Genomic DNA, 12,395 nt, shown 5'->3' on the forward strand with positions numbered 1-12,395 from the left:
AACAGCAAAACAAAGCATCAGTAATTCATTCAAACAATAAAAAGCAAAAGAATCCTTATACTTATAAAAATACATACTAAAATGGTTGTATATGAAATAATATATTGAGGTTTCCTTCAAAATAAAAAGGGTGTAAGGCAGGTGAGGTCAAGAGTTGGTAACTGCTGAAGCTGGGCCATGAGCCCATGGGGATTCATTGCATTGTCTTTTGTATTCAGAAATTCTAATTAAAAATATCCACAAAACAAAAATTACAAAAGCTGCCTATCTTGAGTTCAAACATAGGGAACTTGGAACTTAGTATGTAAACAAACTGCAACCTAACAAGAGTATACTCTTCTAAAAAAAAATAAAAAAACAAACAAAACAGCTGAGTCTCAGCCAATCACAGGTTGAGAAATGATCCGACCACACCAAAGAAGGCAAATGCAGAGCCGTAACCAATCAGCTGGTTTCTGTAGGTCACTTCCTTTTTCTGTCTATAAATACCGCCTGCCCACATCACTAGGTGGGGCTTTCAACTTCTCTTGGTTCAGGGCACTGCCTGCTTGGTATATAAATCATTCCTTGCTCAAATAAACTCTGCCAAACTTAATTTGTCTAAGTTTTTAATAATGGGGTGACTGGCTATCAAAAAGAAGGCAAATTTACTTGGCACTTGTGGAAATGGCATGATAAAGATGTCCTTAAGGAGAGGTCAAAAGGGAACCCACTGCAACTAAAACGCAGAAGGAAGTGACCTACTCCAAATCAAACAGCTGGTACACAGTGGGCTGGAGACTGACCCTCACACTCTTCTTACCCATGATATTAAACGGCCCCTTAGGAAAAAACCCAATCCCACACCACAGGTATAAAATCAAAATGCTAAGAGGGGTTCTAAGGCAGGCTAAATAGAAATGATGGTTTCAACTCTTACACTAAAAGCAAATATTACAAACTTTTAGTAAGAGCAGAGGCCCACAATAAAGTTCAAACTGACCAATTTCCTTACAGTGGAAATTGCAATTGCTCTATCAACAGACGTGAATCCCACCTACTACCTACCACTGCATACTCTTGGACAGAAAACAGGCATTCCAGCATAACAAGACAGAAAAATCTCTTTTTTCACCCAAATCTCCATCCTTATATTCAGAAGATAATGGTTTTCATAGTGTTGAGACCCCAACGACTTAACGTCTCTGTATGGCATATCACCAGGCAATGTAATGTGAAAAGGTAAACTGATGTCTTTAGAAATGTAAGTTCAGGCTGGGTGTGGTGGCTCACATCTGTAATCCTAGCACTCTGCGAGTTCAAAACCAGCCTGAGCAAGAGCAAGACCCCGTTTCTACTAAAAATAGAAATTAATTGGCCAACTAAAAATATATATAGAAAAAATGAACTGGGCATTGTGGTACGTGCCTGTAGTCCCAGCTACTTGGGAGGCTGAGGCAGGAGGATTGCTTGAGCCCAGGATTTGAGGTTGCTATGAGCTAGGCTGACGTCACACACTCTAGCCTGGGCAAGAGTGAGACTGTCTCAAAAAAAAAAAAAAAGAAAAGAAATATAAGTTCAGCAGAGTGAAGCACAGTTCACAACTCCAGAAGATGGAATGAAACCCTTTCCAACCAGCTGGTTGTCCCTTACAATCCCCCTGGTAAGGATATAGAGATCAACTGGACAAATGCATAGAGTAGTTCCTATATACATATGTAATTCTGAGACATTGCTTGGGGTCCTATTTAAAACTATAAAATAATTTGCAGAGTGGACTTACGTAATTGCAACATTGCTTCCATCTATAACAATGTGCTTCAAATCCGTTCTCCCTGGTTCATTTTTTAATTCCAGCTTGTAGGGTACTTTTAGAGTATCTCGAAACCTTTGGACCCCTGTAACTGAGGAATCGATATGATCAGAAGGTCCTGCCCACCTTGCATCGGTAACCAAAGGTAGTAGCTGTGGCTGTGGCATTGGTGGAGAAAGGGGCGGACAATTTGGCTTAGACTGAGGAGAGTTACAACATCCTGAACGCTTTTCACAGGTAGATTTCATATTATTTGGAAACAACGGTTCTGCTTGATGCGGCAAACCATTTTCAGGAAAAGCTGGACTTCTGGGCTGGTGACTTGAAGCTCCCCTTGAAACAAAATTGACTTCTTTGGGACTTGATGGGGCAACAGAAGGTGAAAGGCCATCTGTTTCAAGGTCTACATTACAAACATAGTTCTGGTTTGAACCCCAGATTTCATGTTTCTGTTCTGTCGGCACTGTTCTGAAAGTATTAATTTTGCAATTTGAGGTACATGGTTTAGCTTCTACTTTGAATGGTAACTGAGAAAATTTTTCTACCATGTTTTGCTGTGTGTGAGTCTGTGTTTTCTTTGGAGTGGTATCTGTTGTAAACTCCTTTATGCTGTTACAAACACCTTTATTTTTGGTTTTGTTGCTCTCTGGACACACAGTACCAGGTGAAAATTCTCTGTCTTCCTGGAACCTTTTATTTTCTTTTTCAATTTCCTCTAAGAGCAATAATGGTTCAGTAGATGGCCCATACTCCCTAATAACCTTTTGAACAATTTCTTGGGAATAGCCCATGGTTTTAAAAAAGTTAACGAGGATGTTGTATTCCATCTCCTCAGTAGTGTCTTTTACATCTGGACTTAAATTTTCAGAATCAGTAGAAGAATCAGATAGGTCAATGATTACATTTCCGACTGATGTCTTACCCTCATGTAAAAGCTCCCCCTCTTGAACATTTTCCAAAGAAAACTGCTTCTTGGTATGTCTTTCTTCAGAATCAGAAGATCTCCTTTTGTGACAAACTCTTTCTTTGGAAAGTGCTTCTTCATCTGGGGTTAGACCATTTATTGGAACAAAAAGCACATCTGGTGAGCTGGAAAAGATTGTGTCCATCTGCTTTGTAAGCTCAGTAACAGGAGTCCCAGCTTTATTTCTTTCATCTTCCTGCAAAACAATTTCATCTTTGGAAATATTCAGCCCTATGGAAGCATCCTGTGTAAACTCTGTTTGTTTAGAATCTCTAATTTCAATAACATCATCATCTCCTGTTTCAAATAGATTCTCCTCACCTTGTGTGAGTGTCAAAAGTTCTTTTTTCAATGAAGTGGGCAAAATTAATAAATCCATTGTATAATTGTCTGCACGGGCTTCAACAAATTGTCTGAATTCCCTTTTCACCTCTGATTCTTTCTGACTGCTGGGTAGGTTCTCATTATTCTCAAAGAGCTTTACCAACTGTTGAATGTGACTCCTAGCCATGACTACGGCCTCGGCACTTCCTCGGATGCCAAGCAGGCCAATATCCAGAATGCAGAGGTCGGCACAAGTATCCTGAATCAAGCTCTTCAGAAACAGGCTCTCTGCCCCAACGAAAATGCAGTGCATGGCCTTGGGGTAACATTCTCTTTCTTCTAGCTCAGGTTCACAGATTCCTTTAATATATTCCTATGAAGAAAGAGAACATAAGAAATTAGATCGATTGGCTGGGCGCGGTGGCTCACGCCTGTAATCCTAGCACTTTGGGAGGCCGAGGCGGGCGGATTGCTCAAGGTCAGGAGTTCGAAACCAGCCTGAGCGAGACCCCGTCTCTACCAAAAATATAAATAAATTAATTGACCAACTAAAAATATATATACAAAAAATTAGCCGGGCATGGTGGCGCATGCCTGTAGTCCCAGCTACTCGGGAGGCTGAGGCAGTAGGATCGCTGAGCCCCAGAGATTGAGGTTGCTGTGAGCCAGGCTGACGCCACGGCACTCACTCTAGCCTGGGCAACAAAGTGAGACTCTGTCTCAAAAAAAAAAAAAAAAAAAAAGAAATTAGATCGATTTACAAAAGCTCCTTACGACACATTCTAAGTTACACATGTAATTACAAAGTTGGATTTATTTACATCTACAAAAAACAAACATCTTTGCTTGTTACCAGTTGCTACCATGACAAAATCAAGAGATAAAATAATCAAATCAAATGATTCACTACAGAACAAGCCTTGACTTTAGCTTTGCTACTATTACCCTTGATTTCCATATATAACAAAAACCATTCTTTGTCTCCAGATTTCTTGAAGGCACTTAGAAAGAGTAAGATGTAAGAAAAAAAAAATTTCCAGCTGGTTGGAACAATCTATATCCTATATATAATAACTCTATGCCTATTTTCTAAAGAAGACCAGCCTGTTTAAATTAAATGCAGACCTAACAGAACGAGAAAATGCTGGACATTACAGACATCCTCAGATATTGGTATTGAAAGAGGCCTGCAAGTGGCAAGAAAGGGATTTGGGAACTTTAACGATTAGCCTGCTACCGGAGACAGAAGTGCGAAGCAAGCGCACACGCACGCATGCACACACACACACACACACTGTGAAACATATCTGTTAACAACTGGTTCTCAAGTCAGTGTCTTTGTCTCAAATTCCAGCCATATGAATGATTCAAATTACCTAATCCTTCTAGGCTCAGTTTCTTCAACTGTAAAAGAGATAAGGATAGTGCAATTGCAGGGGTTTTAAGGGAATGAATGTAAAAGTCTTGACAATAGTGTCTTGCACACAGTAAGTACTTACTAAATATGAATAACATTGTTATGTATTAGTGAAACCATTCTGGACAGACATTTGTAAGAAATGAGCCTGGTGATACCTGATCTACAAACTAAAATTAGAATAGTATTACCAAAAATGATGTTATTTAAAAGTTCAACCTGTGCGGGACCAGTCAGAGGCTTTATAAGTTTGCACCTACTATACAGTTACTACACTGATGGCCACACTTCTTCAGTTAGAATTTACATTCAAACATGTGTATACCTATTCCTTATGCATCTATAATCTGGAACTACAACATCAATACCAGATACATGAGGAAAATGTCACAGAGAAAAAGTGCTACCTAAGAGTATGATATTCAGGTATGATTTCTTGGCTCCCTGCATCCTTTTGAATGTACCTGGAGTGCCTGCAGTCTTGGTGGTGAAGCACAGGGATAACTGGTGCTGAACAGCTGAGCTCTGTCTCTTAATAAGGCAGTTTGCTATTTTTGTCACCATGGTAACTGAGTTAAACACAAAGTTCCAATAAACTTATCATCTCTTTTTCCTGAAAGTGCAGCAGTGTTAAACACTGATGTCAGCATCCCTGAAGATCTTCAAACAGGCAACAGGTAGCTATCACTTGCTTGAAGTTATGTTGCATTAAGGTTGTGGCTTTAATTTTTTTTTAATATTTTATTTCAAAATAGTTATAGGTCCATAAGATGCTGCAAAAGTAGTACCTAAAGATCCTATGTACTCTTCATCCAGTGATTCCCCTGATCACTACATCTTACATAATTATAATATCAAAATCAGGACATGTATATCGACACATTATGTGTACATAGTTCTATGCTATTTTATCATGTGTGGTTACGTGAAACTAGGCAAGATACAGGACTATTCCATCACCACAAACATTTCCTTCATGTTAGCCCTTTATAGTCATGCTTACCCACTCATACCTTCTTCCATCTTAGCTCCTGGCAACCACTAATCTTTTTTCATCTTTATAATTTTGTGACATCAGGAATTTTATGTAAATGGAATTTACACAACATGTGACTTTTGAAGTTGGCTTATGTTTCATGTATCAATAATTCATTCCTTGTTGCCACTTAATGGTACTCCATGGTACGTCTGAACCAGTTTTTTAACCATCTACTACTGAGGGACATTTTAGTTGTTCCTGTTTGGAAATATTACAAATAAAACTGCTATAAACAATCAAGCGTGGGTTTTTATGTGAACTCAAGTTTTCATTTCTCAGGGATAAATGCCGGGGGGCGGGGCGGGGGGGAACTGCTGGGTCACATGGTTAAGTGTATGTTTAGTTTACCATCTATATACCCTCTTCGGCTAAATGTCTGCTTATTCCTTTTGTTCATTTTTTAACTGGACTGTTTGTATTTTACTATTGAATTTTGAGAGTTCTTTATATATTCTAGATTAGTATTTTGTCAGATATGTAATTTGCAGGCATTTTCTCCTAGCCTATAGTTTGTTTTCCCAGAATCTTAACAGGGTGCTTTGTGACAAGTTTTTAATTTTAAGAAAGTTCAGTTTATTGATTTTTTTTCCCTTCACCAAATTGTAGGTCCTGAAGATTTTCTCCTATATTGTTTTCTAAGTTATACATTTAAATCTATGATCCATTTTGAGTAGACTTTTGTATAAGATATAAAGTTTAGGTTGTCTTTGCTTATGGATATTAATGCTCTAGCACCATTTCTTAAAAAGGCTATCCTTTCACCATTAAATTGAACCTTTCTAAAAATCAGTTGGCCATACTTGTGTGGCCCTACTTCTGGTTCCCTATTCTGTTCCATCAATCTCTGTAACGGTCCCTGCACCAATCCCACACACCATTTTGATTGCTGTGATTGTATGGTATCTTGAAATTGGTTAGTGACGGCTCCCACTTTATTGTTCTTTTAAAAATTGTTTAATTATTATTATTTTTTGCCTTTCCATATAAATTTTAGAATCATCTTATCTACAGTCTACAAAATATCTTATTGTAATTTTGTCAGCAACTGTGCTGACAACTGTGCCAGCAACTGACATCAATTTGGATGGTAAATGACATCTGCTGAGTCTTCTGATCAATGAACCTGGTACATCTCTCCAATTATTTAGATCTTTGCTTTCTTTCATAGGCATTTTTAGTTTTGAACATACCAAGTCCTGTACATGTTTTGCTAGATTTACACTTAAGAATTTCATTTTTCTGAGTGATTATAAATGGTACTGTATTTTAAATTTCATTTCCTATGTGTTCATTGCTAGTATAAAAAATAAAATTGATTTTTATACGTTGATCATGTATCCTACAACCTTCCTTAACTCACTTATTTCAAGGATTTTTTTGTGCATAGTCTGCAGAAATTCTGGGAATTTCTATGCAGACAATTATGCCATCTACATCTACAAATATTTCTTCTTTTTTGATTTCTATTACTTATATTTTTATTTTCTTTATTTACTGCGGTGGCTAGAAAGTCCAGCACTATGTTGAAGAGCAGTGGTGAGAGCTGACATGCTTGCTGTGTTCATGATCTAAAGAGAAACACGTTCAGTTTTTCACCATAAAGAATGATGTTAGGTGGAAATTTTCTGTAGATGTTCTGTTCTTTCTTTCCTTCCTTTCCTTCTTAAGATTATACCATATTTTTACTGCATCTATAGATGTTCTCTATTACACTGAGGAAGCTACATAGTTTTCTAGGAACATGAACATGAATGGGCATTGAAATTTGTCAAATGCTTTATGGCATCAATTAATATAATCCTGTGATTTTTTTTTTTTTTTTTTTTTTTTGAGACAGTCTCGCTTTGTTACCCAGGCTAGAGTGAGTGCCGTGGCGTCAGCCTAGCTCACAGCAACCTCAAACTCCTGGGCTCGAGTGATCCTTCTGCCTCAGCCTCCCGGGTAGCTGGGACTACAGGCATGCGCCACCATGCCCGGCTAATTTTTTTTTTATATATATATCAGTTGGCCAATTAATTTCTTTCTATTTATAGTAGAGACGGGGTCTCGCTCTTGCTCAGGCTGGTTTTGAACTCCTGACCTTGAGCAATCCGCCCGCCTCGGCCTCCCAAGAGCTAGGATTACAGGCGTGAGCCACAGTGCCCGGCCAATCCTGCGATTTTTTTTCTTCTTCTTCAGCCTGTTAATATGGTGGGTTACATTAATTTTTGAATACTGAACCAGCCATGTATCCCTGGAATAATCCCTGCATGCTCATGGTGTGTAATTCTTTCATATATTGAATTGTATTTGTAAATATTTTGTTAAGAATTTATGCATCTTTTGCATTTATATTCGTAAAGGACTTTATAGTTTTCCTTTTTGGTTCTGTTTTGTGTGGGTCTAGCATCAGGCTAATACTGGCTGTACATGGGTTGGGAAGTGTCCTCTCCTCCTGTATTCCCTGGAAGAGACTGTGTAAAATTGATATTCTTCTGAAAACATTTTGTAGAATTCTCCTGTGAAATAAGCTTGCCCTGGAAATTTCTTTTATGGCAGTTTAAAAATTATTAATTCAATTTCCTTAATACCGATAAGGCTATTTAAATCATCTATTTTATATTAGGTGAGTCATGGCAGTTTGTGCCTTTTAAAAAATTTGTCCATTTCACCTAAGTTATCAAATTCATTAATGTAGAGTTGTGTATAGTATTTCCTTATCTTTTTGATGTCTGCAGTCTGCAATAACACACTGTTTCATTCCTGATATTAGTAATTTGCATCCTCTCTCCTTTTCTTTTCTAATGTAAGCATGTGTTATCAATTTCCCCTTCGTCGCTGCTTTAGCAACATCCCCAAATTTTGATATGTTGTATTTTGTTTTTAGTTTAATGCATTTTTCAAAATTTCCTTTGACTTATGAATTATTTACAAGTGTTTACTTGTTTAGTTTTCAAGTATTTGGAGATGTTCCTGTATCTTTCTGTTACTGATTTTTAGTTTGATTCCTTTCATCAGAACACAAAGTGATTTGAATTCTTTTAAATTTACTGAGATTTGTTTTGTGGCCTAGGATAAAGTCTATCTTAATAGTTCTGTGGATGCTTGTAAAGAATGTGTTCTGTTGTTGTTGAGTAGAATGTTCTATAAATGGGTATTAGATCCAGTTGGTTGATGGTGATGTTGAGTTCTTCTAGATCCTTGCTGATTTTGTTTAATGGTTCTATCAATTGTTGAGAGAAGAGTGTTGAAGTCTCCAACTATAATTGTGGATTTGTCAAGTTCTCCTTTCAGTTGTCAGCTTTTGCTTCACATATTTTGCAACTCTACTGTAAGGAATATACACATTTAGAATTGTTATATAAAGTCTTCCTGAATTGACCCTCTTATTACGTAATGTCTCTCTCTTTATTCTTTGTTCTGAAGGTTACTATGACCGATAGTAATATGGTCACTCCAGTTTTCTTCTGATTAACGTTTGCATGATATATGCTTTTCCTTTAACTTAACCTATATTATTGTATTTGAAATATTAAATAAGTTTCTTAAAGACACCATATAGTTGGGTTATATGTTTTTAATTCATTCTGACAATCTCTTTTATTTACTATCTGTTTTTAATGTAATTATTGGTAAATCTGGATTTAAGTCTTCCATTTTATTTGTTTCCTGTTTGTTCCCTATATTTGATTCCTGTTCTCCTTATCTGGACTTCTCTTGCATTATATAACATTCTTAGTATTATAATTTAACTACTGCATTTTAAACTATATCTATTCATATAGTTTTTTAAGTAGTCATGCTAGCAATTACAATATCCATAATTTCACAGTCCACTTATAATCAATATCCTATCATTTCATAAAACCTTACCATCTGTACTAAACATGTTTTTTATTTTCTGTATCTTATGATGTTCTCACATCTTTGCAGGCCTTTCAGACCCGGGGAGAGACTGCCCTTCCCAGGGCTAGCTAATTTCTAGGGGTAGTGGAGAGCTTGTCTGGAGCATGCCTTTCATGTGCAGACTGTTGGATCCAGTGCCCTGTCCCTACTCAGATCCTTATCTAACTCACACACCAAGCCCATATTATCTTACTTTAAATCAACCTAGGGCCAGGTACCAGACAATTAGTGATGGTCCCTATAAAGCCTGTTGGGATTATTCAAACTAGCCAATCTTAACACGTTAACTGCCATGTGGGCTGTATTTAACTCATGTTTGTTTTGAGCCTGGGGCCTTATGAAGCATATGTAACTCACATGTCTCTTTACCTTGGGAGCTGTGTGGGGCTGCCATGCTGTAGCATACATGTTATGTGTAGGTGGCCCCCTGGGCAAAACCCTGCAGTTGGTTCCTGAAAATCTTACTTGTTGATGTTCTTATTGTTACAATTAATATTGACAATTTAACTGCATATAACTCATGCAAAGAAAACAATAAAAAATAATAAATTTTTCATTAAATTAGAAAGGATCATTTTGTTTTTGAAGTGTTTATTCCATTTTCATAATAAAACTCCATGGCTCCAAGGAAAAACATTTTTTTTTTCTATTGTGGCAGTCAATGTGTTAAACTGTTTACCCCTCCCTGCCTTGCCTTTCTCATGGAAACCCTAATAAAGTCTCCAGCCTAGGCTTTCCCTTACCCCTGCTTCTGTCTCCTGACCCAAACCAGATGCTTCCTTTGTGGCCCTGCAGGGTGTGGCAAATCTCCTTCTCTGAGTAAATATAAATTCTCCTTCAATGGCACCGATCTCTCTGTGCTGTCCAAATCAGCCACCTACCTCTATAAATTCAAATCCCATGGGTACAAATTTTAGAACACCATCATATAGGTTTCTTTATCCTTGGCTCTTTTACTGTCTTTCTTCACTTTATGTTATAGCTGTCTCATACATTATATCTACATACATTTGAAATCATATCAGACAAGGTTATAATTTTTGCTGTCAATGATCAAACCCATTTTAAAGGACTCAAGAGGAGAAAGTAACCTATTACATTTACCCAGATATTTACCATTTCTGTCTGAAGAACTTCCCTCAGGAATTCTTTTGGAGCAAACTGTTGGCAATGACTTCTCTTTAGTTCTTCTTCAACTGAGAATGCTTTATTTCATTTTCATTCTTGAAGGATAATTTCACTGGACAGGGAACTCTGGGTTAACAGCTCTTTTCATTCATCACTTAAAACATGCCACTTCCTTCTGGCCTCCATGGTCCCCCACGTGGTAAGTGTTTTTTTGTGTGTGCTTTCATGATTTTTAATTTGTCTTCATTTTTCAGCAGTGTGCTTGTATCATATCTGGGTGTAGAATTCCTTGGGTTTATTCTTTTTGTGTTCACTGAACTTCTGGAATCATCATGTTTACATCTTTTGCCCAATCTGGGAAGTGTTGAACAATTATTTATTCAAATATTTTATTAGCACCACACACTTTCTTCTCTTCTCACCCCCACTCCAAGGTTCAGATTAATTTTAATTTTTCTATCTTCAAGTTCACTGACTCTTTCCCTCTGCCATTTCCATTTTAAAATTGAGCCCATCTAGTAAGTTTTTATTTAGGTTATTAAACTTTTCAATTTTCACTTTGTCATTTGGTTCTTCTATCTTCTATTTCTTTGCTGAAACCTTCAACTTTTCTATTGGTTTCTAGAATATTTCTGATTGCCTGTTGTGTTTCCATAATAGACATTTTACTATTTTATCAGATAATTCCAACATCTGTGTCATTTCAGCACTGGTATCTGCTGTTTTTACCCATAAGAACTGAGATTTTCCTAGTTCTTCATATGCCAAGTAATTTTGTATTGTATCTATTTTGAAATATTATGAGACTGGGTCTTGTTTAAATCCTATGAATGTTGACCTTTTTGTTTTAGAAGAGAGCTGACCTAATTAGATTCAGGCGCAAGCTGCAATCTGTCTTCTGTGAGCTGTGGTTCCAGTGTCAGTTCAGTTTTTCAAAGTCTCTACAATGCTATTTGTATCTGTCCCATATGTATGCCACCATATGGCCACTCTGGGACGTGGATGGTGGTCTTTGTTAGTTCAGCTCTCAGAAACCTTTCTTACGCTGATGAAAGAGATCTATGCATGTGTAGCTTAGGGATGAGCCTAGGAGATGATAAACAACTTTATGGCTCACTTTCCTGAGCTCCTTTCCCTCTGCAATCTACCTGGTGCTCTCTGGGTTTCCCCGAGGCTCTTCTTTTGGGCTAGGGCTTTGTTACTCCACTCTGCTTTACACTTCTGCAGCTGTGCCTGGGTCTAGCCGGACAACACAAAGAGAGAAAAATCAATGGAGACTGGTCCCACAACTCTACTAATCAGAGAGAAAGGTTGTCTTCCCTCAGAATGTTGGCTCTTCAAGCTTCCATCACTACCACATGACTGTTTGGGGCTGGAGTGCATGAGAATGAAGAAAAGAAAAAGAAAACACAGGAATTTTTGGTTTAGGTGTTCCCTTTTCTGTCCCTTGAGCCAAAACCAGAGGGCTTCTCCTCGTGCTCTTTCTGTGCCCTGGTAGCCATTTCCACTTCCAGGTTAGCTGTGTTGTATTCAGTTCTGGAAAAAATGGGAAACTCTCCCTGCTTTGGTGGTTATTTTGAATCCTGGTCTTTTCCAATCCATTTGCTACTATTTACTCTTCAGTGTTGTCAAACAGCTGCTGTATGCATTCTGTCCAGGTTTCACAGCTACCTTACTTTAGGAAGAACCTCTCTGCTGCCCTTTTAATACAAGTGATGCTGCCCGTCTCACAAAAGTTAAGTGAATGGTTGGATTCACATAAGGCAGACATTGTATGGCCACTTTGATACGGAAAAGTGATCCCATTTCCTCAGTGTGCTGCTAGCAACACTTAGCCGAGCTGGAG

General features: G+C 37.7%; 1 protein-coding gene across 1 annotated transcript in view; it reads right to left on the minus strand.

Annotated features, from left to right (window-relative positions):
• The window catches only part of N4BP1 (NEDD4 binding protein 1), a 61,462-nt gene that overhangs the window by 19,910 nt on the left and 29,157 nt on the right, over positions 1-12,395 (minus strand). Inside the window, exon 2 of the mRNA XM_012788979.2 lies at positions 1,763-3,453. Coding sequence (XP_012644433.1) covers positions 1,763-3,453 — 1,691 coding nt within the window. The remainder of the gene's footprint in view (positions 1-1,762; positions 3,454-12,395) is intronic.

The sequence above is a fragment of the Microcebus murinus genome, chromosome 20 (assembly GCF_040939455.1).
Source record: "Microcebus murinus isolate Inina chromosome 20, M.murinus_Inina_mat1.0, whole genome shotgun sequence".
NCBI classification, from domain to species: domain Eukaryota; kingdom Metazoa; phylum Chordata; class Mammalia; order Primates; family Cheirogaleidae; genus Microcebus; species Microcebus murinus.